Source organism: Leptopilina heterotoma, unplaced genomic scaffold, assembly GCF_015476425.1.
Source record: "Leptopilina heterotoma isolate Lh14 unplaced genomic scaffold, ASM1547642v1 Lhet_14, whole genome shotgun sequence".
In the NCBI taxonomy this organism is placed as follows: domain Eukaryota; kingdom Metazoa; phylum Arthropoda; class Insecta; order Hymenoptera; family Figitidae; genus Leptopilina; species Leptopilina heterotoma.
The window spans coordinates 5,473,693-5,501,396 of record NW_025110859.1 but is presented as its reverse complement, the minus strand read 5'-3'; the positions used below and the strand labels follow the sequence as shown (position 1 = coordinate 5,501,396).

Here is a 27,704-nt window from a genome sequence, read left to right as displayed (position 1 = left end):
AATATATATATATATATATCGATATACATAATTATCATTCTTTTTTACATACACCAGAGCATTCTTTCTCTCGAGTCTTTCAAGTTTATAAAAAAAGGTGTATTTAAACTAATCATTAAATGATCGTTCGTGCTGACAACTCGAAGATCAAAAAGTGCATTGCCTATATAGCTTATTTAATAACAAGGATATCTTTTATCACAGACAAAGTTGGATGTCGGCGAGGATAATTCGTATTTAAAATTCTACCACGAAATATAATTTCAAAAATATAAAATAAAAAAACATAAAATAAACCATACAATGAATTTCTGTATATCTATTGAAAATTAAATAGTTCCTCTGCATTAAAGACAAAATAATTTTGAATTTAAAGACAGCGCAGTAGCAGTAGTAAAAAAAACTATTTCATGGTAGATCCTTTTTTTTACGACTTTACATTAAACTGATAAAAGTATCAAATTGTAAAAAATAAAAACAGTTAATATCTGAATAGAAAAGTCTATACTTAAAGCTAATGTGATGTACTGGTACTGTAAAAGAATGTTATTAATTCCTTTGGATTCTAATTCAGTACTTCGTTCCCATCAATTGTCGGAACTGATCTAACTCATAAATGCTTTCTGATAATCTGTAAAACAAAAAAACAAATTGTTATATTTTTTCATGCAGGGCTCGAGAACCAGTGAAGTATTTAAAAATTACCAATTACTGACAAAAATATAACCAGTCCGAGTGAAATAACAAAAATCTTCTCCAAAATTCAATTATTTTCAAAAATAAAATGTATTTTTCTCATTTCAATGATTTTCAATATCTACTATTTTAATAAATTATTCAATTATTTAAAAAAATAAAATTTTTTGCAAACATTTAATTATTTTCATAAATAATAAAAATTTCACAGGAATTCAATTATTAACAACTTTTTTTTATAAATTTCTTCGCAATAATTCAATTAATTTCATAAATAATAAAATTTTTTTTTATGAATTCAATTATTTTTATAAATAATAAATTTGTTTTAGGAATCCAATTATTTTCATTATTAAAATTATTTCAATAATTAAAAAAACAAAGACTTACAATAATTAATAATAATAATAATAATAGTGATTTTTAATCTTTAAGCAAGCTTTTCAGGAAAAGTTATTAAAGTTTTTTATTTAAAGATCAGTATGTAAAGTAAGAAATTTGCTACATTAGAAAAAAATAATGAAGCTAAATGCCATAAAAGAGAAGAAAAACTGTTGAATTTAAAGAAATTCGGTTTTTTGAATTTTTGCTAATTTTCCATAATTTTAGATTTTTTACTGAAGAGTCGAGACTATTTAATAAGTAAAGTATTTTTGAAAAGCACAAAAATAATGAAGCAAAATGCCATAAAAAAGAAGAAAAAATGTTGAATTAGAAGAATTTCGGTTTTTTGAATTTTTGATAATTTTAGATTTATTACCAAAGGTTGGAGACTATTAAATAAGTAAAGTATTTTTGAAGAGCACAAAAATAATGAAGCTAAATCCCATAAAAGAGAGGAAAAAATGTTGAATTTTAAGAAATTCGGATTTTTGAATTTTTGATAATTTTCGATAATTTTAGATTTTTTACCAAAGAGTCGAGACTATTAAACAAGTAAAGTATTTTTGAAGAGCACAAAAATAATGAAGCTAAATCCCATAAAAGAGAGAAAAAAATGTTGAATTTTAAGAAATTAAGTTTATTATTATTGAATAATTGAATGTTTCTTAAAATTAAATTCTTTTGTCAATAATTGAATTCTTTCGACGAATTTTAATAAAATTACACTTTTTAAGGAATTCTATTAAAATTGTATTAAAAATAATTAAAATTCAGCATTGAGTTTTATTAATTATGAAAATAATTATTGAATTCGTAAAAAGAATTTTATTATTTACGAAAATAATTTAATCCATGTAAAAATTTTATTATTTTTGAAAATAATTGAATGATTACGAAGAAATTTATAAAAAATTTGGAAATAATTAAATTTCTGTAAAATTTTTATTATTTTATAAAAATAATTAAAAGGTTTGCGTAGAATTTAATAAAATTTTTTTCAAAATAAATTGAATTCTTTTGGAAAATTTTATTAAAATAGTTGATATTAAAAATCATTGATTTGAGGAGAATTTTGAAAATATTTGAAATTTTGCCAAGAATTTTATTGAAATTTTTGAAAAAATTGAATTTTGGAAAATAATTTTATTATTTCTAAAAACAATTGAAATTTTGACGAGAATTATTTCTTTTATTTTTTGGACATAATTGAATTGAATTTATGAGTAAAAAAAACAATAAAAGTGCGAATAAAAACTCTTCTCTAATTTATAAAAATAAATTTTCTTAAATATAAAAACATAAGAAATTAATATATAAAAATAGTTAAAAAATTCAATTAAAGAAAAATGAAATTGAAAAATAACTCACCTTCCAAAGCCGTTAAAAAGAGCTACAATTTCGCTTCTCTCCAAATAAAAATGCCTTTTATTGTAAGCATTCACAGTGTGTTCCCATTTATCGAATTTTCCTGAGAAAAGAATCTTGAGCGCCGTTCCAACTCCTTGCACTTGCAATTTACCCCATAATTTACATTTTTCACAACCTACACAATCCATTATACGGGAGATATTTATAAAGTGTTGTCTAAATTCTTCTTTTAATAATTGAGCCTTGATGCCGCCATTAAACATGACACTTTCATTGAAGTGATTTGGAAACGATCTGCAAAAATTTCATATTAAAATTTAAATTTCCATAAATTTTATATTTATCCAGAATAAATAAATCGTTTATAAAAAATTAATTCTTTTGTTTTACAATTTCATTTAAAAATTTCATTTTATTAATAATTTTTTCAAATTCGGATGTAATAGAAATTTTTTTAAATTAATTTTTTCTTTTATTTTATGAAAACTTACTCGACAACGTTCAAAATGTCTTTAACAGCGAGTCTAGTGTCTTTATCCTCTCCATCACTTCCGGTATAGTATTCTTCACTGTACAAATAAGGCGCAGCTTTTGCCAAAGCTCGCAATTCAAGTAAATAGAGAAAATATAAATTCTTGAGCCAATTTGGCCCTTCGCCTCCAGTTGTTTCAGGCGAGAATCTTTCTTGTAATTCTCTTAAATTCCGTCCCCAACGTCCACCAGGTGAGACAACTGTTATTCCTTGAGCTGACAATAATGACTTTGCACACAAGTGAATATTGATACTTGCATGCAATCCCGAAATTGTTCTGTAAAATGCTCGTTTTTCTAAGCACATTCCTATTGAAGAAAAGAATTTATACTTATTATTTACAATTAACATAGTTATCATTCTAAATTAAATCAAAAAAATTTACCATTGATTTTCGAAGCTTGAATAAAAATATGAGGCGAATTTTCAGGCCTGAAATCAAAATAAAAAAAAGTAATGAAATGTATTAAATATTTTCTTATTACTATAATTATATAATTGTTAATAATAAAAATAATAATTATTATTATTATTATTTAACATTATAATTATAATATTGTGAAAGTAAATCATTTATACCTGAAACAATTTTCCATATAAATACTCCGCCATATTCTGTGTGCACTCGGTCCTTTATATCCTGTATATCTCTCTGGATTTAGTAACAAATCAACGTATTCTCCAGGTTTCTCTTCCTTTATACAGAAATTATCTTGAGCATTGTCATGTTTTTTCCATCGTTCAAATTCTTTATAATTTTCAGAACTAAAAAAAAAAGAACATTTTGTAAGTGGAAAAATCACCTTTTTTAAATTTTTTAAAAAAATTTTACATACAAAGTAAGATTTTTAAAATTAAATTTAAAGAATAGGCCTCGGATCGTCTTTAAGACGCAAAAGAATCCCTGACAAAACTCAATTTTTGATAATAATTGTAATTGTCCATGTTTTTTCTTAAGTTATTAAGATATAATATTTTCAAAAAATTATAATAAAAAAATTGTTAGAATATTAAGTTTTTAAAACATTTTTAAATATAACTTTTGAGAGATAATAGTTTTTTAATTATATAGAATTGAAAAATTTTCCAAACAATTGAAATTTGGTAAAATCTTTTAAAAATAATTGATGTTTTGAAAAACATTAATAAAAATAATTGAATTTTTGTTTTAAATTTTATTTATAAATATGACCATGACTTCTCAAAAATTTCAAAATATCTAAAAAAATAAATTTTTATTTATTTTGTTCGAAAATAATTGAATCTCAAAAAATTATGATAAAACAATTCTAAGAATTAGTTTTTAAAATTATTTTAATGTAATTTTTCGAAAATAATAATTGAATTTCTTATAAGAATTATTGTATAATTTAAAAAAATTAATTTCTTGAGGAATTTCAATTAAAAATTTTGAACATAATTTTTTTTTCCAAAATGTTAAAAAAAATTCTAAAATGTTATTATTTTTTGTTTATTTCAATTTTCAGAAATATATTTAATTGAAAATACTGAAAATATTGAATTTTAAAAAATTAGAAGCTAATTTTCACTAATTTTCATTTTTAAATTTACATTAAAATTTTTGATAATTCAATTATTTTCAAAATTTTGCAAACTCTTCAAAAGTTGATTTTTAAAAATTGCAATAAAACACTTGAAAGAAATTGATTATTTTCAATTAAATTTTATAAAATTTCAATTATTTAAAAATATTTTTATTATAGATACCTATATTGGAAAAATTTAATTATCTTAAAAAATGATTCAAGAATAGTTTTTGAAAGATTTGTTTATAGTATTTTGTAGCACTTTAAAAATTGAAATAATTAATTAAAAAACTAATTTAAAAAAACGGTTTAATTAATATTTTTAAGGAGGAGTGACACCAAAAATCTTCAAAACTTCAATTTGAAACCTTTTGAAATTGAACAATTTCTAAAAATTTCTACTATAATTTTTCTAATATTCAATTATTTAGTAAAATTTTCTACACATATTTTTCTCTAATTCAAAATATTTATGATAAATTTTATTGGATTCTTTAAAAATTAAATTACTCAAAAAAGAAAATTCACTTAAAATATACAATTGTTTTTAATTAAGTTTTAAAACATAGAATTATTCAATTTTTTTAAATCTATATATTGTTAAATTAAAAATTCAATTGTAATTTTTCAAAAAACTGTATTGTTCAGAATTATCTTCCAGAATTTTTAATAAAAATTGTTCTCTAAATCGATTATTTTCAATAATTTTCAGAATTCAATTATTTAAATATACAAGGTTATTAAATATAAATTATTTTTCATAAAAATTAGAACTGTAAAAGTTTTTCATTTTTTTAAAAAGTTTTTAAGTTAAAAAAAATATATTGAAAGTTTTTCAATATTTTTAATGTTCACAAAAAATAAATTTTTTTTTTATCATTTCTAGAAATTTAATACTACTTTGGATAAAATTATCCCGATTATTCTGTTCGATGGCAACTCTGTTATTGTCGAAATTCATAAAAATGTAAAATAAGGCTAACTCAAAAATAAATTTTTTTAAAAAATTGAAAAGTAAATTTTTTAAATTTATTTCATTGAATAATAATTTGACTTTTTACGACAAAAGAACATTTTATGGACTATAAAACTTGCAAAGAAAAGTTAGACTAGTGACAATATTTTATACCAAAAAAATTGGTATTTTGTTGCAATGTGTGAAAAAAAGTTGAAATAGTCCTATTTTAGTAAAAATAAGTCAAAAGGTCTTATTAACCGAGGCCTGTGAATAAATTAACAAAAAAAAAAATATGTACATATTCACCTAATTGTTGTATTTAGATAACCTAATTCAGCATTATGATCTCTGGCCGTCTGTTGACAACTTGTAAATTGAGATTCTGCTTTATATTTTTCAACTGGACTCTCGTTCAAATGAACATTATGAGGATTTTCACCTTTTAAACCAACTGGAATGTCCTCCTGTAAAATTGCAAAAATTTCAAAATGTATTCAAGAAATAATTAAATAGTAATAAAAATACTATTATTATTCTATACAACTAAAATTGTATAGAAAATTTAAACTACATTAACGAATTGTTTTTTATTTCTTTCATTCATTTAAATGAAGCAATTTCTAATTTAATAATCTAATAAATAAATTAATATTTTTTAAAAACGTGTATAAAGTGTACAAACGAGAAATAAAGTTTATAAACATTAAAAAAATTATCAAACCTTGAAAACATATTTTGTTTCCAAAAAAGATTATCTAAGTTAAAAATTAAAAAAATACAAATATTTTTTTATCATTTAACGAAAATATCACGTAGGGAATGCTATTATCATTATGTTCGAGTTATTAAATTACAATCATAATTGAAGATAAGACTTGCAGATAGAAATCAAAATATTCATCTTTTAAATATTAAAATTAATTAGACTGATAATACACGTCAATAATTGATGATAAAAATTTTGACGCCCTCTTAACATAAAAAATTTATTTAACCTTTTAAGATTAAAATTATTCATACAAAAGAAAGAAATGAATGTAAATTGTATTATAACAGCTGTTGCTTAGGCATTAATCGAAAAAGTTAATAATTTTTCCTTATAGAGAATAATTATATTAAATTTGAAAAGAATTGCAAAAAAAAGACTTACATCTTGACAAGGTTGAACGTGGCAATGGAAAATAGCACATTTGCTGTCATCTGCCCAAAAAGGACATACTTGCTTTAAATTGACTTTATAGAATCGAAAATAATCCCTGACAAGAAGACTTTGTAGCCTGGGATAAATTTTCATATTATTGAAATAATCCACTGTATCAACTGCACAACTGCAGTCATCGATGGATCCTTCAAGCTATAAATATAATTAAAATTAAAATTTAATTGTTAATTAAGTCATTTAATTTTTTTCTTTTTTATTTTCATTTTTCATTAAATAAAATAATTTTAAAAAAAATTTTAATTAAAAATTTTTAATTTTAAAAAATTTTAGGTACTTAAAAAAAACTGAGTAAATAGTTTTCAATAATTGGTGGTAACCCGTTATTTAAAAATAGAAAAGATAAAGCACAAATAAGGAAAATAAAATATTACGTTTGGCATCATACTGATAAACAAAAAACAGTTTACTTCGAAAAGTAACAATTTACTTTACTGTCCCTAGTTTATAAAAATTAGCTTCATTAAAGTTAAAATTTATTTTATATTTTAAATTCTAGGATTGAGAAACAAATGTCGATATAAAAATCGACAAAACTGGACTCAAATACCTACTAGGAAATTTTCTTTAAAAATAGCAAATATAATCTAAGAAAAATATTTAAAAATGTAAGAGATTATTAAACTATTTTTAAATTCTGTAATCTTCAGATGATATTTATAGGTTATGCTTTATAAACTAATTAAAAAAAACTAATTCTAGTACTTATTTAAACAAACAATATTTCATTACCTGACAAAAACACTGATTATTTTTGACGGTGTTGGTCCCGAAATAATTAGATTGTGCTACAGTTGACAATAATAGGAGAATAAAAACAGAATTTGACATAATGTCAAGAGAAATCATTGTAGCAACAATAACACTGGTTAAAAAAATAAAATATCATCGATTATACACCATTAGAAATAATTCTGCTTTTACAACAGGACGTGCACGTGAAAGTTGTGGTCTTCTTACGAAAATATCGTCACCACTGGTTTAACTGGATATTTGTAGGAGAAAAGATGATGATAAAAAGTAAAAGTTTCCCCAAGTCTTCTACGTGTTTAACTCCACGCACGCGTCTAACTCTATAGATTTATTTAAACTATTTCCGAATAGGTATACGTGGTCGTAAAACAGTGGCAGTCGAAAGAAACTTAACGGCACTTTATTTTGTTGATTATTTTCTAGTTTTCCCCCACTATAATTTTTAGACAGCACACATTTAATTATACTGAAAAACTTTTAAGAAACTCCCATTATAATGAACAAAAGTCACAATCATCGTGTAATGAATTTGTTTAAACAACTACTGACACATGAAATTCCTTATTCTTCTTCTGTCAAATGTCAAATGTAAACATAAATAAAAGTATTCATTATTATTTACTTATCAGCTGATAATTCGTGATGTTTTATGTTTTACTCACGCATGCATGCACAATGTAAAAAAAAAAACATTTGATAATTATAACTAGATAGGGATTTTAACACTTCTAGTTTTTATTTGATCAATAAAGCTTGTCTCACATTCTAAAATAGTGAAATTTTACATTAAAACCCCTGTTGTTTCCAAAAATTAAGTAGAATTTTAGGTTTGTCTCACATTCCTAAAAGTTGACTCAGCAAGTCAGAAGTATGCAAAATTCTAAAAATCCCTAGTTTCTGTAAATGGATGATTTTTCCATTGTGGATATTTTATAAACAACCGGTGCTCTATTTCTGTTGACAAATTATAGCAATTGTTTTAATTGTTTTGATAAATTTAATAATTATTAATCAAAATGGAAGAGGTAAGTTAACTTTCACCAAAATTGTATTATATCTCTAAGATTTTTATATTTGTTTTTTGTTTACAAAAAATAAAACATGAAAATTTAGAAACATAACCTCGATTTTTTAACTAATGTGTATTTATAACAATTATTGGGTATTAATAATTAAGCCTTATTAATAATTAATGTTCCTTTATTAATAATTAATATTTCTTTGTTCCAGGAGCTAAGAGAAAAAATTGATCAAGCTTGTAGGACAGCTGAAGAATTTACAAAAGTTTATTATGAAAGTTTGGATAAACGTAGACATGTAAGTTTTAAATTCATTGAGAGTGTAGATTATTTATATTTTAAAGTATTTTTTTTTTCTATTTAAAGGAAGGTAATAAATTTAATCAATTATGTATAGCTCATTTCAAAACTTTACCTGGATACGGCCACAATGATATGGAATGGAAATGGAGTCGATGGAAAAGATGCAATTCAAAAGTTTTGGATTGAATTACCGTCTTCGGATCACAGTATTATTACTCTTGATGCTCAGCCAATTACTGGTATAAATTTTGCATTTTTTAAAAATAGGTTTCTTTATTAATTTATTATTGACAAAAATCTTTTTATCTTTAGGACCAGCCGTTGCAAACCAATTGACGTTTCTCGTGAAAGTTAGTGGACAGGCAAAATATCAAGACAAAAATCCGAAACCTTTTAATCAAAATTTTTTAATAACAGCAATAGGAGATAAGTGGAAAATTGTTAGCGATTGTTTCCGAATGCAAGAAGTTATTGATAATTAAATTAGTCTCAAGTTTGTGTTACTTGTTTAAAATAGATTTTAAGATTATGCAAATTAATAAAGAAATTTTTTATCATGAAATATATTGTATTTGTAACTTTTATTCTTAAATTTTCTATGAAAAATAAGTTTTAAGTGACATTAATTTTCTCTTAACAAAAAATAAGTTTTTTAAAAAATTTTGTTATCTGTAAAGTGTAAAGTGTCTATCACACTATGCTTAAAGCTTGGTACATTCTTCAAGAATTTTATTCATTCCGCGCATGCAATTTTATTTGTGTACGTTTTTCATTGCTGTCAAAAATATTTATATGTTATTTTTTTGTTTAATAAACTTGTTATTATTAAAGTTAAATTTTAAAAGCACTTAGTGTAAATGCAACAAGTGAAATAAATTTCCGCTAAAAGAAAAGTAAAAAAAAAAGATAATGGAACAACTACAAACTGCGTTAACAACTGTCAAAGTTCTTCGCTCAAGTGTTGGTCAAGTTTTTGAGTCTCTCGCAAATGGTTTGAGAGCTGATCATGGAGAAGAAAATAAAGAAACAAAATATCTTTATGAACTTCAAGAACTAGTAAATACAGTGGGGCTTAGTTTAAGGTATAATTGACAATTAAATTTGTCCTGTGTATCCTAACCTCAAATGACATTTACAAATTCCAGGCTTCGCACTCATCTACTAGACTAAAACCTACTATTTACTACTTTTTTTACGTTATGCTACTATTTGCGTACTTTTTTTAGATTTCAGTCACTAAAAGATACTATTTCTGTTTTTTTTTAGAATTTACACTACTTTAAATTCGATAAAACTAGAAATCAAAAAACTATTCTCAAAAATTATAATCAAATTCTTTAAAACGATTCAATTATTTTCAAAAAAAATATTCGAAATTCAATTATTTTCAATATCTAGTAATTTCATAAAATTTCGCAAAAGAATTCAATTATTTAAAAGAATTTTTGTAAAAATGTTCGTAAGAATTCAATTTTTTTCATGAATAATAAAAATTTCTCTGGAATTCAATTATTTAAATTGGAATTTGCATAAAATTAGTCGAATGATGTAATCAATTATTTAATTTTTATTAAATTCTTCGCTAAAATTAAATTATTTTTATAAATATTTAAATTCTTTCATGAATAATAAAATTCTTTGCAAGTAATTCGATTTATTAGCAGTAGGATTAGAAAGAAATAAATATTTTTGATGAAAATTAGAAAAAAGTGAGGAAAATAAAATATAGAATAGAATTTTTGTCAGTTTTGTGATGTGTCTAAAACTAGTTTTTTTGGTCGTCAAGTTTAATTTTTCCATAGCTACTTTTTTTACTATTTTTTTTAGTCTTTTTAAATTAAGTATCGTGTGGGAAGTCTGAGATTCGATTAATATACTACAAATATTTATAGTTTAGGAAATGTGTGAATTGTTTTTTCAACTTAAAAATTAAAAAAAATTATGATTTTTCAGAGATGTGGAACAAGCTATCAATAGTTTGAATCCACCACCAGGTCCATTCAATTTGGCAAGTACATCTTTTCTCGGTCAGGAAACAACTCAAGAGAGACAGGCACTTTATAGTTCGTTAATAAATAGTTATAAATGGACGGATAAAGTTCATGAATACAGTAATATTGCTCAGTCCTTGTTAAGTCAAAATAATTTGAAACGTTCCTATACGAATGCTAGCAGAGGAAAGAGAGGTAGAATACAGACGAGCACGCATAATTTATCTCCACAGTATGTATAATTAATAACGAATTTTCTTTCTATGTGTAATAATTATATTACTCTTCGGAGTTTCAATCAATTTGTACTTTTTCAGGCAAGTTGATTCAGTTATAACACAATTCGATCGACTTTTCACTGATATGACATTTTCCATTTCACGACCTTTTGCATCTAATGCAATTTTGCACATAACATTGGGACATATTTTAAAAGCAGTTGTTGCATTTAAGGGGATAATGGTTGAATGGGTCGTAGTTAAGGGCTACAATGAATCAATGGATCTTTGGACGGAATCACGTTATAAAGTTTTTCGAAAAGTCACTGAAAATGCTCACGCTGCAATGCTACATTTTTATTCGCCAGCTCTTCCTGAATTAGCATTACGATCTTTTATGGTAATTACAATTTTACAACAAGTTTTTTTTTTATGATATCAAATTGCAAGCCTCGGATCGACTTTATCGAGCCAAAAAATCGCTTTAGTCGCTTTAGTCGATTAAAAATAGAAAAAAAGTCGAAAAAGTCGTTTACAATTTAATTCAGTGTTGTCACAAAAAATTTTATTTTGTATTTCACTGATTCTTCACTGATTTCTAAATTCAATTAATCAAAACTCGAATAATTTCATGCTAAATAAATATTTAAATACTTCTTATTTCTTTTTTCACGGGAAATATAATTTAAAATCATCATTTAAATTAAATTTTAAATTAAATTAAAATTTTTTAAAATTTTAGTTTACGTTCGAAGGTAATTGAATCTTAAAAAATTAAAATAAAACAATTTAAAGAATTATTTTGTTTTATAAATATTATTAATTTTTCGAAAATAATTGAATTTCTAAAAAGAATTTTTGTATAATTTAAAAAAACTACTTAATTTTTTTTGAGAATTTTAATTAAAAATTTTGAATATGATTATTTTCTCCAAAATCTTAAAAACGTTTCATAAAAATTTTAATGTTATTATTATTATTTTTATTATTGTTATTATTTTTTTGTATGTATTTGAATATTCGGAAATATGTAATAGAAAATATTGAAAATGATTGAATTTTAAAAAATTAGAATGAAAACATTCTGAGAATTAGGTTTTTCAAAAATATTTTAATATTATTAATTGAAATCTTCTAAAGAATTTTATTTTTTATGAAAATAATTGAATTCTTGAGAAGAATTTACTAAAATTTTTTAAAATTTATTGAAATTCTCCAAAGAATTTTATTATTTAAAAAAATAATTTGAAAGCTTCAAAAGAATTTGATTTTTTATGAAGATAATTGAATTTTTGCGATGAATTTTACTTCGAAAGAATTTTTTGACAAGAATTTGTTTCAAATTTTTGAAAATGATTGAACTTCTCCGAAGAATTTTATTATTTAAGAAAATAATTGAAATCTTCAAAAGAATTTTATTAAAAGTTTTAAAATAATTGTAATCCTCCGAAGAATTTCTTTATTTTTAAAAAATAATTTAATTTTTGCGATGAATTTTACTTGGAAAGAATTTCTTGACAAGAATTTGTTTCAAATTTTTGAAAATAATTGAAATTCTGTAAAGAATTCAATTATTTATGAAAAAAAAATTGAATTCTTGATAAGAATTTGGTTTAAATTTGTGAAAATAATTGAAATCCTTCAAAGAATTTTTATTATTAATGAAAGTAATTGAAATCTTCTAAAAAAATTTATTTTTTATGAAAATAATTGAATTCTTGAGAAGAATTTACTAAAATTTTTGAAAATAATTGAAACTATCCGAAGAATTTTATTATTTAAGAAAATAATTGAAAGCTTCAAAAGAGTTTTATTTCTTATAAAGATAATTGAATTTTTGTATTGAATTTTATTAAAATTTCTGAGAAAATAATTGTAATCCTCCGAAGAATTTCATTATTTATAAAAAATAATTTAATTTTTGCTATGAATTTTACTTCGAAAGAATTTCTTGACAAGAATTTGTTTCAAATTTTTTTAAATAATTGAAATTCTGTAAAGAATTCAATTAATTATGAAAAAGAAAATTGAATTCTTGATGAGAATTTTGTATCAAATTTTTAAAAATAATTGAAAATAATTGAATCCATTTATGAAGAAGAATTTTATTAAAATTGTATTCAATTGAATTCTTGCGAAGAATTTTACTATTTATAAAAATAATTGAATTGTTCCGAAGAATTTATTAAAATTTTAAGAAATAATTAAATTGTTATATGAATTTTATAGAAATATTTGAAAATAATATAATTTTTTCGAGAAATGCAATTAAGGTTGTTTTGAAAATAATTGATTTTCTTTAAAGAATTTTATTAAAATTAAGTATATATATTCAAAATAATTGAATTCATCACAAGAATTTTTTTATTTTTTGAAAAAATTGAATTCTTTTAATTTTTTTTGACGAATATATTTAAAAATTGCATTGAAAGTAATTTAATTTTTATTTAGAACTTTATAAAAATATTTTGAGAATAATTGAATTATTTTTAGAAAATTTTAAATTCTTGTTGAAATTGAATTTTATGGAAATTTTTGAAAATAATTAAATTCATTCTTGTAATTTTACTTAAATTGGATTAAAAATAATTTAATTCCTGCAAAGAATTTTAGTATTTATAAAAGTAATTGAATTTTTTTGAAAAATTTATTAAAATTTTAGAAAAAATTGATTTTTTTTCGGAATGTGTTAAAATTTAAAAATTTGGAAGAAAAGTCGAAAAAGTCGTAAATTTTTAACATAATTCGATAAAAGTCGCATTATTCGAAATAGTCGAAAAAGTCATAAAATCCGAGGCCTGAAAATCTTCAAATGTACTTACTTTCAATTTTTCTTTTTCAGACCTGGCTTCATAGTATGATCTCGTTATTCAATGTACCATGTAAACGTTGTGGTTTACATTTACATGGCGCCTTGCCTCCAACCTGGAGAGATTTTCGTACCTTGGAACCATTTCATCAAGAATGCAAACCCTAGTAATAAATTAATATAATAACAATTAATTATAATTGTAAATACAAATAGTAAAAAGAAGATCTTCAAAATAGGTAAATTTATACCATTCAGCTTGCTTTGCAAGACTACTAAAAAAAAATTCTTTTTTAAAATAAATTAGCGCCTAATTAAAAGAAATAAGGCCTTAAAGTATAAAATTGTGATTTGATAATTTTTTAATAAAAGGAAATAAATTGATGGTAAATAAAAACACAAATTGCAAATTTAATTTCTATATTTAATTAATCCATACCTCGATGATCGTTAAAATTGCGAGCACATAATCGTTATATATCAAATACAAAAAATATCTTTTTTATTGAAGATAGTAATAGTATTAATTTATCGATATTTTTAGCTGACAATTTCAAAAGATCATCTTTTTATACATTGATATAATATTGATTAATGTTTTTTTTCCTTTTCTTTTTCTTTAGTAAAAATGTACAATATTCTCAACAAGTCAAAAACGTTAACATCCGTTTTAGTCTCTTACATTATTTTCGAAAAATGTTTCCAAACGATATTTTTCATGGAAAACATTAGAATAAATTTCTGCACACTAATTGGTCGTCTACATCGGTAGTCTTTGTTTGAATAATGCAAGAGCGCAACGATGTCGTAACATAGTATTATTATTATTATTATTATTATTATTATTATTTTGCATCAGAAAATATATAGATGTCAAAATTAGCACCTTTTTTCCTCTAATTAATAAACGATTTAATTTTGACCATCAAGAAATTTTAATTTTCACCTTCAAAAAAAAGGTGCGTTTTTGTAAACTTTAATAAATCGATTAGCAATTTAACGATTTTCTTTCCCTTTTTCAAATTTTTTGGCAGAAGTAGGTATTTCAAAAGTCTTACATGGATTTATGGACCCAAAAAGTTGAAAACTACTTAAAAAATTTTAAATACATTTTTTTAATGAAATGATTTTTTTAAAAAATAAAGTCAATAGAAAGAGTTTATTAAAGAAATTTTATACTTATCGAAAAAAGTTATTTTTAAATGTAATCAGAAATTTTGAAATTGAAAATTGAAAATTCATAATTGCAATTCTTTGTTTACTGAATATATAAAATTCTGTAAATATTTACAAGTACAACAGAGATTCATAATTACAACTATTTGATACCAGATTTTATATAAGATTGAATCGCAAATATTTTTATAATATAATAACATTGAATAAATATTGTGTTGTCTCTTATGAAAAAGTTTTACTATCAAATATAATATATTTTTTTTTCGATTAAAAAATGATTAAGTATTGTGGCAACATTATATCATCTATATAGAAAACTAAAAACAATTAATTAATAATTATTTGAATTTTATTAAAAGAAAATTCGCATATTTTGCTAAACCGGAGATTATTTTTAATTATGAATAACAGGAAATGAATATTACCCTATGTCAACAAATTTTTGTGAAAAATATAATATTATATTTTTTACAATAAAAGAAAACATTACAGAGACGAAATCAATTTTCCACGCACGTTCAAAATCAAATAAATCCATTCGTTTGCCTTTGACCACATTAATTATTCTGATAAAAATAGTAAGCATTGTTATCTTTTCTTTAAATTAATTCTTAATGTAATATCAAGTGATGATTAAATTCAGCCTTTAGGTAAAATGAGTCGATACTATAACAAAAAAAAAACAACTACTTGATGACATTATTTTAACAACTACAATTAACAGTTTCGATTAAGAAAAAAAATATACAATACACATTTTGGCACATAACCCCCGGAATAACATTTCTCATGATCAAATGAAAACGAAATTATATTAATAAAAAAATTCATTCCAATTTTTCGTCACTTCTCCTCATAAGTAACAATTGAATATACAAATTTAATATCCATTTGAAAATTTATTCGTCAGCAAAATACTACTGATAAAATGGTAGATATAAAAAATCTATATACTTTCTTTTCTTTTAAAAAACACAATATTCAGTTGTGTACGTACTACATTAAAAAAAACCAACTGAAATACCGCAATAATATTTTAAATGCGGATTAAAAAAACAAGGAAGTAAAATCACAAATAAATTATGCATTTTTTCTTTTTATAAAGGAACTAACGAGCGAGAGAAAAAGAAAAAAATTTACAAACTTATCAACAAAAGTTGAATAAATTTTCAATATATACGTAATTTTTTTTCGAGAATAAAACAAAGTTGAATAAATTTTCAATTTATGATTTTTTTTTAAGAATTGTAAAATCAACTCGTATATATATATAACATTCTTATAAAGAAATATATAGTGTGAAATATTTTTTTATGGCGCGCTATGGTTAATTATATTGACACAATAATGTTTCATATTTTTCTCTCTCTATTATGCCTTTCACTGTAAAATGTACTATGAAAAAGGTTTTCTTTAAACAAAAAAAAACCCGCCTGTCAATTCTGTTCATTTTTTCTTGGACAGTGCTAAGTGTTATAAATTTGTTGATTTAAACAACTAGACAGTCTGACCATGTAAAACCCCATTTTTTTTTGTTTTTTTTTCAAAATAAATTTAATTATGCATTTTTTTTTAACGACCAACGCCAAATTCTTTGGCGTCGTCTTCAGTGATGTCTCCGTATTCCCAAATATTCATGCGGCCCTTCTTTGCTTCGTCCTCTGCCGCTTTGTAGTCTTCCATCTGGAATTTAATGAAAAGAAATTTAAATAAGCTTTAAATTTAATTGGAAAAAAAGTGGAAAATAAAACTGATTATAGGTAGTATTAAATAATTTAATAGAAATTAATAAAAAGAATAGAAAAAATGTTTAAAAATATATTAATGGAAATTTAAAAAAGAAATTAGATATTTATAAATTAAATTCGGAAGAATTCAATTATTTTTAAAAATAATAAATTTTTTTGCAAAAATTCAATTATTTTTAAAAGTAATAAATTTTTTTGCAAAAATTCAATTATTTTCTAAAATTATAATAAAATTCCTCCTAAAAAATCAATTATTTTCAATACAATTTTAATTAAATTTCTCCAAAGAATTTAAATTTACATCGAAACAATTATATTATTTTTCAAAAATTTTAATAAACATCTTTGCAAGATTTCAATTATTTTCATTAATAATAAAATTTTTTAAAGTACAATTTCAAATATTTTCAAAAATTTGAACCAAATTCTTATCAAGAATTCAATTTTCTTTTTTTATAAATAATTGAATTCTTTGCAGGAATTCAATTATTTTTAAAACAACTTTAATTCAATTTCTCGAAAAAATTTCATTATTTTCAAATATTTCTATAAAATTTTTCATAACAATTTAATTATTTTTTAAAATTTTAATAAATTCTTCGGAACAATTCAATTATTTTTATAAATTATAGTAAAATTCTTCGCAAGAATTCAATTATTTTCAAAAATTTGAACCAAATTCTTATCAAGAATTCAATTTTTTTTCATAAATAATTGAATTCTTTACCGAAATTTGAATTATTTTAAAAAATTTGAAACAAATTGTTATCAAATTCTTGTCAAGAAATTCTTTCGAAGTAAAATTCATTTCAAAAATTAAATTATTTTTTAAAAATAATGAAATTTTTCGGAAGATTACAATTATTTTCAAAAAATTTTGAATAAAATTCTTCACAAAAATTCAATTATCTTCATAAAAAATAAAATTCTTTTGAAGCTTTCAATTATTTTCTTAAATAATAAAATTCTTCGGAGAATTTCAATTATTTTCAAAAATTTTAGTAAATTCTTCTCAAGAATTCAATTATTTTTTCATAAAAATTCTTTACAGAATTTCAATTATTTTCAAAAATTTGAAACAAATTCTTATCAAGAATTCAATTTTTTTTTCATAAATAATTGAATTCTTTACAGAATTTCAATTATTTTAAAAAATTTGAAACAAATTCTTGTCAAGAAATTCTTTCCAAGTAAAATTCATCTAAAAAATTAAATTATTTTTTATAGATAATGAAATTCTTCGGAGGATTACAATTATTTTCAAAAATTTTAATAAAATTCTTACTAAAAATCAATTATCTTCATAAAAAATAAAATTCTTTAGAAGATTTCAATTACTTTCATTAATAATAAAATTCTTTGAAGGATTTCAATTATTATCAAAAATTTGCAATTAAAATTATTCAAAAAAAACTACATTATTTAAAAAAAGCACAAAGAAATTCATCAAAAGGATTTAATTGTTTACAAAAACTCTAATAAAATTGTTTAAAAGAGTTCAATTTTCAATAAATAATTTTAATAGTAAAATTATTAATTTCAATTATTAAGAAAATCGATTATATTTGATAAATTAAAGAAATTTTTTGAAAGAATTCAATTATTGTCAAAACCTTTAATAGTATCTATTCTTCGAAAGAATTCAATTATTTTCTATTTTATAATAAAATTCCTTGAATGAATTAAATTATTTTAGAAAGTATTTTATTTTAAGGAGAACGTACCAATTTTTTCACTCTTCGGTCTCGACTCTTTTCGACAATCAAATAACCATAGGCGATAAGTCCTTTGCCAATGTCTTCGTTAGTTGTCGAATCGACCAATGTTGCTGCTGGTAAATTATTCACTTTGAATTCAACATTCAGGAGCAAAGTTTTTCCCGTAACGACATCTTCTCGGAAAGCGTCAATCGCCATTTTCTTGTAGTCATTCTTAAAAGAAAATTGATAATTATTTTTAACATTCTGAAATTACTTTTAGCTTTTAAAATTATTTTTAAGTTCTGAAATATTTTTTAGCTTCTAAAATTATTTTTAACTTCTAAAATTGTTTTTAACTTCTGAAATATTTTTTAGCTTCTAAAATTAAAAACAAAGTTAATAATTAACAAAAAAGCAACTTACATCTTGCGGAAGTTTAACCCAAGCAAGCATGTATTCAGAGGCAAATGGTCGATCGCTCGAAAATCCAGGTGGTAAAGCAGCGACACGAGTGACATTCAATGACTCTCGATTACCATAATCAATGTAGAATACACTGACATTGGGACCGGAGACCTTTTCAATTTTCACACGATACCATTGATCGTCTTCGGTGAATTTAGCAGCGGCCAAGTCGCCTCTTCGTGGATTATATGCACCCGGCAATGGTGGATTTTCCGTCAATTCCTGACGTAATCGAGCTATTAAACTCTCGTACAAATTACGCTGATCGACATTTTGCGCATAGAAATGAAGATCCTCGGTGATTTCCGAAACAACAACTTCATGATAATTGATCTTTCTCTCCACCACTTTATTATCCTCCTCGACTTTCTCAGTTTCCACCTCAATTTTCACGTAGTCTTTCCAAATCTAAAATGAAAAAATGGAATATGGAATATTAAAAGAATTTTTAATTCCAAAAAAAAGTCAGAATGTTATGTGGAATAAAAATAGAACTCACATTTAATTTCTTGGCCTTGGCACGTTCCTCAGCGGCCTTGAGAATCTTGAAGTGTTCTCCCTGCTCCATGAATGTGGAAACTGTTGCCAGACCCTCCTCGACAAGAGCAACAGACAAATTAACACCATCGACAAATAGCCAACCGATGAAACCGCTACCCTTCGATTCCATATTCTCAACTTGAATGTCAACGTCTTTTTGCAGGCAATGTTCCCTCGTGAATTTGAGTGCCTCCTCACCGAATGGTTCGCCTTCGCTGCTTCCCGAAGTGGGAGTTATGCGTGGCGCACGTGGTGCTTTCACACCAGCCAATAAGAATGTAATGAGACAATATTCCTTGGGTACAAAAAGTTTGAGACGCGATCCACTCGTGACAAATTCAACCACGGCTTTTATTTCACGTGCACGCTTCAATGATTGCAGATGTGATTTAGCGGCTGCTGGATCTGTCGAGACATCACGTATTCTCTGCATTGGAACATCTTTCTTCGCATGAAGACCGTACTGTGATTTTTCGGCTTTACTCTCAGCGGCTAATAATTCACTGTAGTGAATCGAGCGCTGATCGTCATTCTGTCGGTATTTAACCACTGTCGCAAGACCCTTTGACACCATCATCTCGGCAATATTTCTGTAAATTAATTATAAATATTCATTATTCCAAAAAAATTATCTTTTTCTAAAAATATACTATGTAATTGGCTTTTTGTCCTAAAAAAAAGTGAAAATGGGAATTTTTTTCCCCTCAAAAAGGATACCAAAAATTTATTTGTTTATAAAACTTGCATATATAATTCAAATTTTTTATCATATAACTTTTATAAAATTTTTTAAAAATGATTCGATTGCAACAAAAATTAAATTTTGTTTTCCCTTACTTTTCCCTGATTTTTAGACAAAATTTTGACTTTTTCCCTAAAGAATATTATGCGATTCACTCTAAAAATGATTAGATACTCAAAAAAATGATCTGTTACATTTATTTATGAATTTCTTTAACTATAAAATTATTCGAAAACAACAATAACTTATTTTTTAAAAAATTATTTAATCATTATTATTTTTCCATAGGAGTTAAGATTTTCAAAACATTAAAATTAAAATCTTTTTGAAATTTAACAATTTTTCAGAATATTATTATAAAACATGAAGTTCATGTTTTATAATAATTAAAAATGACCGAGTGATAAGATCATTATTTTCTACTATAAAAAATATTTTTACTCTGACTTCTTCAACATTATTTTCATCATTTTAATTCAATTATTATTTTCTAGAATTTTTAACTAAAATTCTTCTTTAAATCAATTACCTATTTACAATAATTTTTTAAAAAATTCTGATTAAACTTTTTGAAAAAAATTAATTCCACACAATTGTTAGTTAAAAATATGAAAAATTCAGATTTCCAAATATTTCAATTTGAAACTTTTTGAAAATTCAATTACTTCTAAAAATTCACGCTATAATACTTTTAAAAATCAATTATTACATAAAATTTTAACTCAAATTCACTTTTACATCAATTTCTATTAGAAAATTCTACGAGAATTCAATTATTTAAATATAAAAATGAAAAAATTATTGAATAATTGAATGTTTCTTAAAAAATAAAATACAATTCCCATAAAGAATTTTATCAACAAATTTTTAAATAATTGAATTCTTTCGACGAATTTTAATAAAATTCTTAAGAGTAATAACTTTTTTTGAGGTATTCGATTAAAATTGTACTAAAAATAATTGAAATTTTGCGATGAGTTTGATTATTTATGAAAATAATTGAATCTCTGTAAAAAATTGTATTATTTATGAAAATAATTGAATCTCTGTAAAAAATTGTATTATTTATGAAAATAATTGAATAATATATGAAAATACAATTATTAAGCAACAATACTTTTAAAATTCTAGTATTATCTAAAATTTTAACTGAATTTCATGTTAAAATCAATTTTCACTAGAAAATTCTACGAGAATTCAATTATTTAAATCCAAAAATTAAAAAATTATTGAATAGATAAATATTTCTCCAAATTGAATTCTCATAAAGAATTTTATCAAAATTTTTAAAAATAATAGAAATCTTTCGGCGAATTTAAAAAAAAATTTTTTAGAATAAATGCGATTTTCTATCATTTTATTTAAAATTATGTAAAAAATAATTAAAATTCTGCGATATGTTTTGTTATTTATAAAAATAATTGAATTCTCGCAATGAATTTTATTAAAAAATTTAAAAATAATTGAAAATTTTAACTGAAGTTCACTTTTAAATCAATTTCTATTACAACATTCTACAAGAATTTAATTATTTACATACAAAAATAAAAAAAATTGTTGAATAATTAAATGTTTTATAAAATCCAATTTCCATAAAGAATTTTATCAACAAATTTTTAAATAATTGAATTCTTTCGACAAATTTTAATAAAATAATTACACTTTTCGATGTAATTATTTTATTATTTATAAAAATAATTAAACGTTTGCGTAGAATTTTAATAAACATTTTTTTAAATAATTGAATTCTTTTGGGAAATTTTAAAAATAGTAGATAATTGATTATCATTGAACTTAGGAAAATTTTTGCAAATAATTGAAATTTTGACAAGAAATTTATTAAAATTTTTGAAAATAACTGAATTTTGAAGAAGAATTTTATTATTTATAAAGAGAATTGAAATTTTGAGTTCTTTAGAATTACTAATGAAATTCATTCAATATTGAAATTTTATTAAATTTGAAATTAATATATTTTCAAGTTCATCTATTTATGAAAATTGTAAACGAAACTATCTTAAAATTCAATTAATTTTGAAATGTATCTATAAATAAAATTATTCATTAAATAATTTCTAAGTTAATAATTTTACGATAGTTCTTTAAGACTTGAGTTAAAAAAGGAAATTATTGTCAGAAATGGAAAAAATTGAAAGTTTTGTATTAGAATTTTTGTTTTTGTAGAAAAAACTATTAATAATAATATTTTAATTATTTGAATGTTAATTAATTATTTTTCTAGAGGTCTGTATTCTGTTGAATGAAGCACCTTATAATTTATAAAATTCTTTACGTTCTATTATTTAAATCATTAACAAAAAAAAATATTTATATTATGTTCTGGTGTTAATAATCTAAATCAGAAATAAAACGCATTGAATTCTAAATTTGAGTTAAATTTTTTTTTTTTTTTTTAATTAAAAATTTTTTAAATTTGAATTTGAATTTAAAATTTTTTTTTAATTTTAAGTCTAAATTTTATGCGATTACACTTTGAAAAAGATTTCAAAAAAAAAAAAACTTTATTTTTTATTAGAAAAAGGTGAAAAAGGGGACAAATCAGCAAAAAGGGGAAAAAGGGTGACAAATCGTGAAAATAGGTAAAAAAAAGGTGTGAAAATTGAAATAAGGGGACAAAAGGGAAAAACGGGAACCAATGCCAACAGTGATGCCTGTAATTGAATTATATAAAGGGAAATGATAATTTTTTTGCAAACTTACACTTTTCCAATCATTACAGTACAACAAGTTTTCTCGGGGAAATTGTCCTTCGCCGGTTGAATATAATCGATGGACACCTTCACCAATTTGCTAATGAGTTTTTTTCGTAGAAATTCACGAGCCTCGAACATCCATGGTACATCGTAGAGTGGTCGGAAATCTTTTGGTTTCGTAATAGTTCCATCTTCGTTTTGGAATTTCTTGTCGCGCGGTGGTGGCCTAATACTGCTGAGAAAGACTTTTTTCGTATCGCCAGATTGTAATTTTACAAGAATTGCATCAGCATTGGCAATTTCTGTGACAATACCACTGAATTCCATGAGTTCTGTACTTGCTGTTGGTGGTTTATAATTTTTCCACCTACGCAATTGTTTATCCTTTGCTGCCTTCTCAGCACTTTGATACTGTTTCAAAACGTCGGCCTTCATTTGATTATTCATCGACCAGCTCACACATTCAGCGTAACCAAAATTCAAAAGAAATTCGGCAATATCACCCTTTGGATGAATAATTCTACCGACAAAATTATTACTATTCACCGAATAGAGTATTATTTCAACTTGTCTCTGTAGGAGTTTCGATTCAGTGACATATTGAGCTTCTTTTGCCAATGATTTCTCTTCACTTTCAGCCTCGAGTTTTGGGCATCGAATTCCGGCCATTTCTAAAGTCACATAGTAAAAGTCGGGCAAGAGGAAAGCGCGAACTGTTGAACCATCACGAACATGTTCAATGACAGCTTTCACACGTTTTCCACCTAAACGCTCGACCAGAGCTCGTGGATTTTCAATGGTCCACTTGATGTCTCTCACGTGGGCCGAAGATGACGGATTCGGCCATTTACCCTTGCCGGCAGATTTGGCAGAATTTTCCAAATCTTGCAACCGCTGCAATTCTGGGGTGACATTGCGAGTGTCTGACTTTACGTTTACAAGACCCTCCATTACGAGTTGCTCGGCCACACTTGGACCACTTGTGTCTGTTTAACAAAAATCTATATTAATAATCGTTGTATTCCGGTAATCTCTTCGCAGTTTGAAGTTAGTTGCTTTTTTGTTTCCTAACTTTTGAAATAATTTTCCTTTTTAAATGTTTTCAATTTTAAAATAACTAATGTACCGAAAATCATTGAATTCTTGCAAAGTATTAAAAAATTTGAAAATAATTGAATTCACTTCAAGAATTTTATCAACATTTTTTTCATTAATTGAATTCTTTCGAGAAAATTTAATTAAAATAATGGAGTTTTTTTTTAATTTTAACTGAAAATTTTGAAAATAATTGAAATTGAGAGAAATTGAAAGTAATTTTATCAAGAATACAATTTTAATTGATTTTTTCGAAAATTACAAGTATTTTTAGAAATCTTGTGAAAATTCTCCGAGAGATTTCAATAATTAAAAAAAATAATTTACTTTTTCACAGAATTTCAATTATTTTCATAAAAAAAGAAATTTTCGCTCGAATTCAATTATTAAAATTTTAAAAATTGTAATTGGAATTAAAAAAAATTAAATATAATTTTATCAAGAATACAATTTTAATTGATTTCTTCGAAAATTACAAGTATTTTTAAAAATCTTGTAAAAATTCTCTGAAAAATTTCAATTATTTTTAAAAATAATTGAATTTTTCACAGAATTTCAATTATTTAAAAAATTTTTAATAAAATTCAATTCAAGAATTCAATTATTTTCATAAATAATGAAATTTCCGCTGGAATTCAATTATTTTAAATATAATTTTAATTGAATTCGAGGGAAAATTCAATTATTTTTTAAACATTTTAATTTAATTTTTCTAAAGAATTTAATAATATTAATAAATAGTAAATTTTTCACAGGAATTCACTTATTTTAAATTCAATTTTAATAAAATTCTTCTCAAAAATTCACTTATTCTTTTAAAATTTTGCAAAAATTCAATTATTTGTAGAAATAATAAATTTTCTCGCAAAGATTCAATTATTTAAAAAAGTTTTAATAAAATAATTGGATTGTTAAAACAACATGTTATTAAAATTTTTTTAAATAATTTGACCTGTTAGAGGAATTTTATTAAAATTATCTTGAATGTAATTGAATTTTTACCTAGAAATTTTATTGAAAATAATTGTAATTCTCAGAAGAATTTTACAATTTATAAAAAATAATTTAATTGTTTCGAAGAATTTTTATCAGAATTGTTGAAAATAATTGTAATACTCCGAAGAATTTCATTATTTATAAAAAATAATTTATATATTTTGTAATTAACTTTAAATCAAAAGAATTTCTTGACAAAAAATTGTTTTAAATTTTTTAAAATAATTTAAATTCTGTAAAGAATTCAATTATTTATGAAAAAAAAATTGAATTCTTGATAAGAATTTGGTTCAAATTTTTGAAAATAATTGAAATCCTTCAAAGAATTTTATTATTAATTAAAGTAAAATAATTGAAATCTTCTAAAGAATTTTATTTTTTATGAAAATAATTGAATTTTTAGGAAGAATTTTATTAAAAATTTCGAAAATAATTGTAATCCTCCGAAGAATTTTATTATTTAAAAAAATGATTGAAAGCTTCAAAAGAATTTTATTTTTTTTTTGAAGATAATTGAATTTTTGTGAAGAATTTTATTAAAATTTCTGAGAAAATAATTGTAATCCTCCGAAGAATTTCATTATTTATAAAAAATAATTTAATTTTTACGATGAATTTTACTTCGAAAGAATTTTTTGATAAGAATTTGTTTCAAATTTCTTAAAATAATTGAAATTCTGTAAAGAATTCAATTTTTTATGAAAAAAAAAATTAAATTCTTGATAAGAATTTGGTTCAAATTTTTGAAAATAATTGAAATTCTGTAAAGAATTCAATTATTTATGGAAAAAAATTGAATTCTTGATAAAAATTTGGTTCAAATTTTTGAAAATAATTGAAATCCTCCGAAGAATTTTATTATTTAAGAAAATAATTGAAAGCTTCAAAAGAATTATATTTTTTATGAAGATAATTGATTTTTTAGGAAGAATTTTATTAAAATTTTTGAAAATAATGAAAATCTTTGAAAGAGTTTTATTTTTTATGAAGATAATTGAATTTTTAGAAAGAATTTTATTAAAATTTTTGAAAATAATTGAAATTCTTTGAAAAATTTTATTATTTATGAAAATAATTGAAATCCTTCGAAACATTTCATTATTTATGAAAATAATTGAATTCTTGGAAACAATGTTTATTAAAATTGTTATATTGAATACCTAATAATAAACAAGAATATTTCATATTCTGTATTTGATAAGTAAATTCTTTAAATTTTCAATCTGTAATCATTGAAATATTGAAGTTTGTTCTTGAATATGGTGGATTCAATGTCAACTCAACAGAGATATTTTCATGACCTTATGGGATTCGCTTAATATTCTGTTTATACACTCCTTAGGTGATGAAAAAATCCCCCTTCAAATGTTTTTTTGAAAAATATAAAAAAAATGTCTGAAATACAAGACTTTGAATTTTTTTGTACTATTTGTTTAAAAAAATCTGTAACTTCTGTTCTAATAATCCGATTTAAATTTTCAATATCATAAATTGTGCAGGAAATGTCATATCAAAATATATAAGTTTGTTTTTACCTCTTCCCAACCAAACATTGCCGTACGTTCTGTTATTTATCGTCTTCTCTTCAACGAATGTCACATATTCTCCAATTAATTTATTGCGAAGAAATTCCCTCGCTTCCCAAGCATACGCTTCATCTTTCGTTTCTTCAGAACTGAAAAATTTAATTTAGTAATTATTTCCACTGTGATAAAATGCAAAGAAAAATATTCAATCATACTCACTTTCCAATAGCTCTGCGGGCCAATTTTGGAGCCATAATATTCGAAAGACATATTGTTTTCTCTGGTGGTGGTCCATCTTTTGGTACGTCTCTAATCAAAATCGTATCACCAGAAACAATCTAAAATAGTAATTAAAAAAATAAATAATCAAACGTACCATAAGGAACGTTTTTTTGCTCTATAAATAGATTCTCTAAGAAACAATATCTGGATATATCGAGAATTTCACATTTTTCTCGCATTAACCGCAAACTTTTAACAAACTATCAATAAAAATGTGAAACAGGAAAATAACCGGGAATACAAGTTTAAAATAAAGACTTTGTAAAAGTGAAAAAATGCAAAAACCAGATTCTATAAACATCAAACAGATCATTGGGGTTGAAATACTTTTACCATATGTGCAATTACAAGTATTAGAAAACAGAATCAATTTATTTTTCTACATTGTTAAATTACAAAGTGAAAATAATTATTTTAATTTGATTTATTTCTAAACACCGGATAATAAAGAATTATAATTCTATGATGATTTGTGGAAAAATCTAAACACGTACTCACCTGCTTAACGATCCCAATTTTACGGGAGACTACCTGCGGTGTGCTCATGGTGCGTCGAGAAAAATTTTAAAGGCAAAAATTGAGAAATATCTAATGATATCAGTCACGAGACCGATTTTTAACAAATTTGTACGCCTTTGTTGTACGTTTAGAGTGAAAATCCTTGTTGAAATGTTAATTAATGTGATAACATGTTGGAGAAAATGAAATTGTCGATGCACTCAAGATCGCCGTGTATTTCCAATGAAGTACTATTTTTTAAGCTGGAGCGCGATCTACGTTGTGTAGAAGAACATTGCTTAAATGTTCATTTAAACGATGGTGATGTGGCAACACGCGACACTCTGTCACGCGATGACAGCGCTCCCTATTTATTTGTACATGTGGATAATAATTCAAATTTGCAATAAACTCATAAAAAT

At 23.3% G+C, this 27,704-nt stretch overlaps 4 protein-coding genes across 4 annotated transcripts; 2 read left to right on the top strand and 2 right to left on the bottom strand.

The window, feature by feature from the left end:
* Positions 1-260: 260 nt before the first annotated feature.
* Positions 261-8,125, bottom strand: LOC122497839 (ero1-like protein). Its single transcript, XM_043605182.1, has 8 exons — positions 7,437-8,125; positions 6,636-6,839; positions 5,792-5,949; positions 3,560-3,745; positions 3,366-3,412; positions 2,940-3,288; positions 2,449-2,742; positions 261-631 (listed from the first exon to the last, which is right to left on the bottom strand). The coding sequence occupies exons 1-8, from the start codon at positions 7,551-7,553 to the stop codon at positions 571-573; spliced, it is 1,416 nt and encodes a 471-aa protein (XP_043461117.1). The 5' UTR covers positions 7,554-8,125; the 3' UTR covers positions 261-570.
* A 200-nt stretch (positions 8,126-8,325) lies between these two features.
* Positions 8,326-9,341, top strand: LOC122497840 (NTF2-related export protein). Its single transcript, XM_043605184.1, has 4 exons — positions 8,326-8,482; positions 8,688-8,774; positions 8,874-9,018; positions 9,092-9,341. Exons 1-4 carry the CDS (start codon positions 8,474-8,476, stop codon positions 9,259-9,261), a joined length of 411 nt encoding a protein of 136 aa, XP_043461119.1. The 5' UTR covers positions 8,326-8,473; the 3' UTR covers positions 9,262-9,341.
* A 170-nt stretch (positions 9,342-9,511) lies between these two features.
* Positions 9,512-14,190, top strand: LOC122497836 (mediator of RNA polymerase II transcription subunit 27). The gene is made up of 4 exons (XM_043605176.1): positions 9,512-9,861; positions 10,733-11,002; positions 11,088-11,388; positions 13,831-14,190. The coding sequence occupies exons 1-4, from the start codon at positions 9,689-9,691 to the stop codon at positions 13,963-13,965; spliced, it is 879 nt and encodes a 292-aa protein (XP_043461111.1). The 5' UTR covers positions 9,512-9,688; the 3' UTR covers positions 13,966-14,190.
* A 1,225-nt stretch (positions 14,191-15,415) lies between these two features.
* On the bottom strand, positions 15,416-27,539 carry LOC122497834 (staphylococcal nuclease domain-containing protein 1). Its single transcript, XM_043605173.1, has 8 exons — positions 27,283-27,539; positions 26,722-26,840; positions 26,512-26,651; positions 22,893-23,871; positions 19,389-20,019; positions 18,848-19,297; positions 18,449-18,655; positions 15,416-16,659 (listed from the first exon to the last, which is right to left on the bottom strand). The coding sequence occupies exons 1-8, from the start codon at positions 27,328-27,330 to the stop codon at positions 16,549-16,551; spliced, it is 2,685 nt and encodes an 894-aa protein (XP_043461108.1). The 5' UTR covers positions 27,331-27,539; the 3' UTR covers positions 15,416-16,548.
* Positions 27,540-27,704: the final 165 nt, after the last annotated feature.

What these genes read in the sequence shown, in the direction of transcription:
- LOC122497834 (XM_043605173.1), bottom strand. Translation starts at nt 27,330, where the DNA reads ATGAGCACACCGCAGGTAGTCTCCCGTAAAATTGGGATCGTTAAGCAG. An exon ending in AAATTGGGATCGTTAAGCAG is followed by an intron (nt 26,841 to 27,282) that starts GTGAGTACGTGT and finishes TTACTATTTTAG; the next exon opens with ATTGTTTCTGGTGATACGAT. An exon ending in GGGTTAAACTTCCGCAAGAT is followed by an intron (nt 18,656 to 18,847) that starts GTAAGTTGCTTT and finishes TTTTCTTTTAAG; the next exon opens with AATGACTACAAGAAAATGGC.
- LOC122497839 (XM_043605182.1), bottom strand. Translation starts at nt 7,553, where the DNA reads ATGATTTCTCTTGACATTATGTCAAATTCTGTTTTTATTCTCCTATTA. An exon ending in ATAATCAGTGTTTTTGTCAG is followed by an intron (nt 6,840 to 7,436) that starts GTAATGAAATAT and finishes TTATATTTATAG; the next exon opens with CTTGAAGGATCCATCGATGA. An exon ending in CTTTTTAACGGCTTTGGAAG is followed by an intron (nt 632 to 2,448) that starts GTGAGTTATTTT and finishes TTTGTTTTACAG; the next exon opens with ATTATCAGAAAGCATTTATG.
- LOC122497840 (XM_043605184.1), top strand. An exon ending in GTTTGGATAAACGTAGACAT is followed by an intron (nt 8,775 to 8,873) that starts GTAAGTTTTAAA and finishes AATTATGTATAG; the next exon opens with CTCATTTCAAAACTTTACCT. An exon ending in TGATGCTCAGCCAATTACTG is followed by an intron (nt 9,019 to 9,091) that starts GTATAAATTTTG and finishes TTTTATCTTTAG; the next exon opens with GACCAGCCGTTGCAAACCAA.
- LOC122497836 (XM_043605176.1), top strand. Translation starts at nt 9,689, where the DNA reads ATGGAACAACTACAAACTGCGTTAACAACTGTCAAAGTTCTTCGCTCA. An exon ending in ACAGTGGGGCTTAGTTTAAG is followed by an intron (nt 9,862 to 10,732) that starts GTATAATTGACA and finishes ATGATTTTTCAG; the next exon opens with AGATGTGGAACAAGCTATCA. An exon ending in TAGCATTACGATCTTTTATG is followed by an intron (nt 11,389 to 13,830) that starts GTAATTACAATT and finishes TTTCTTTTTCAG; the next exon opens with ACCTGGCTTCATAGTATGAT.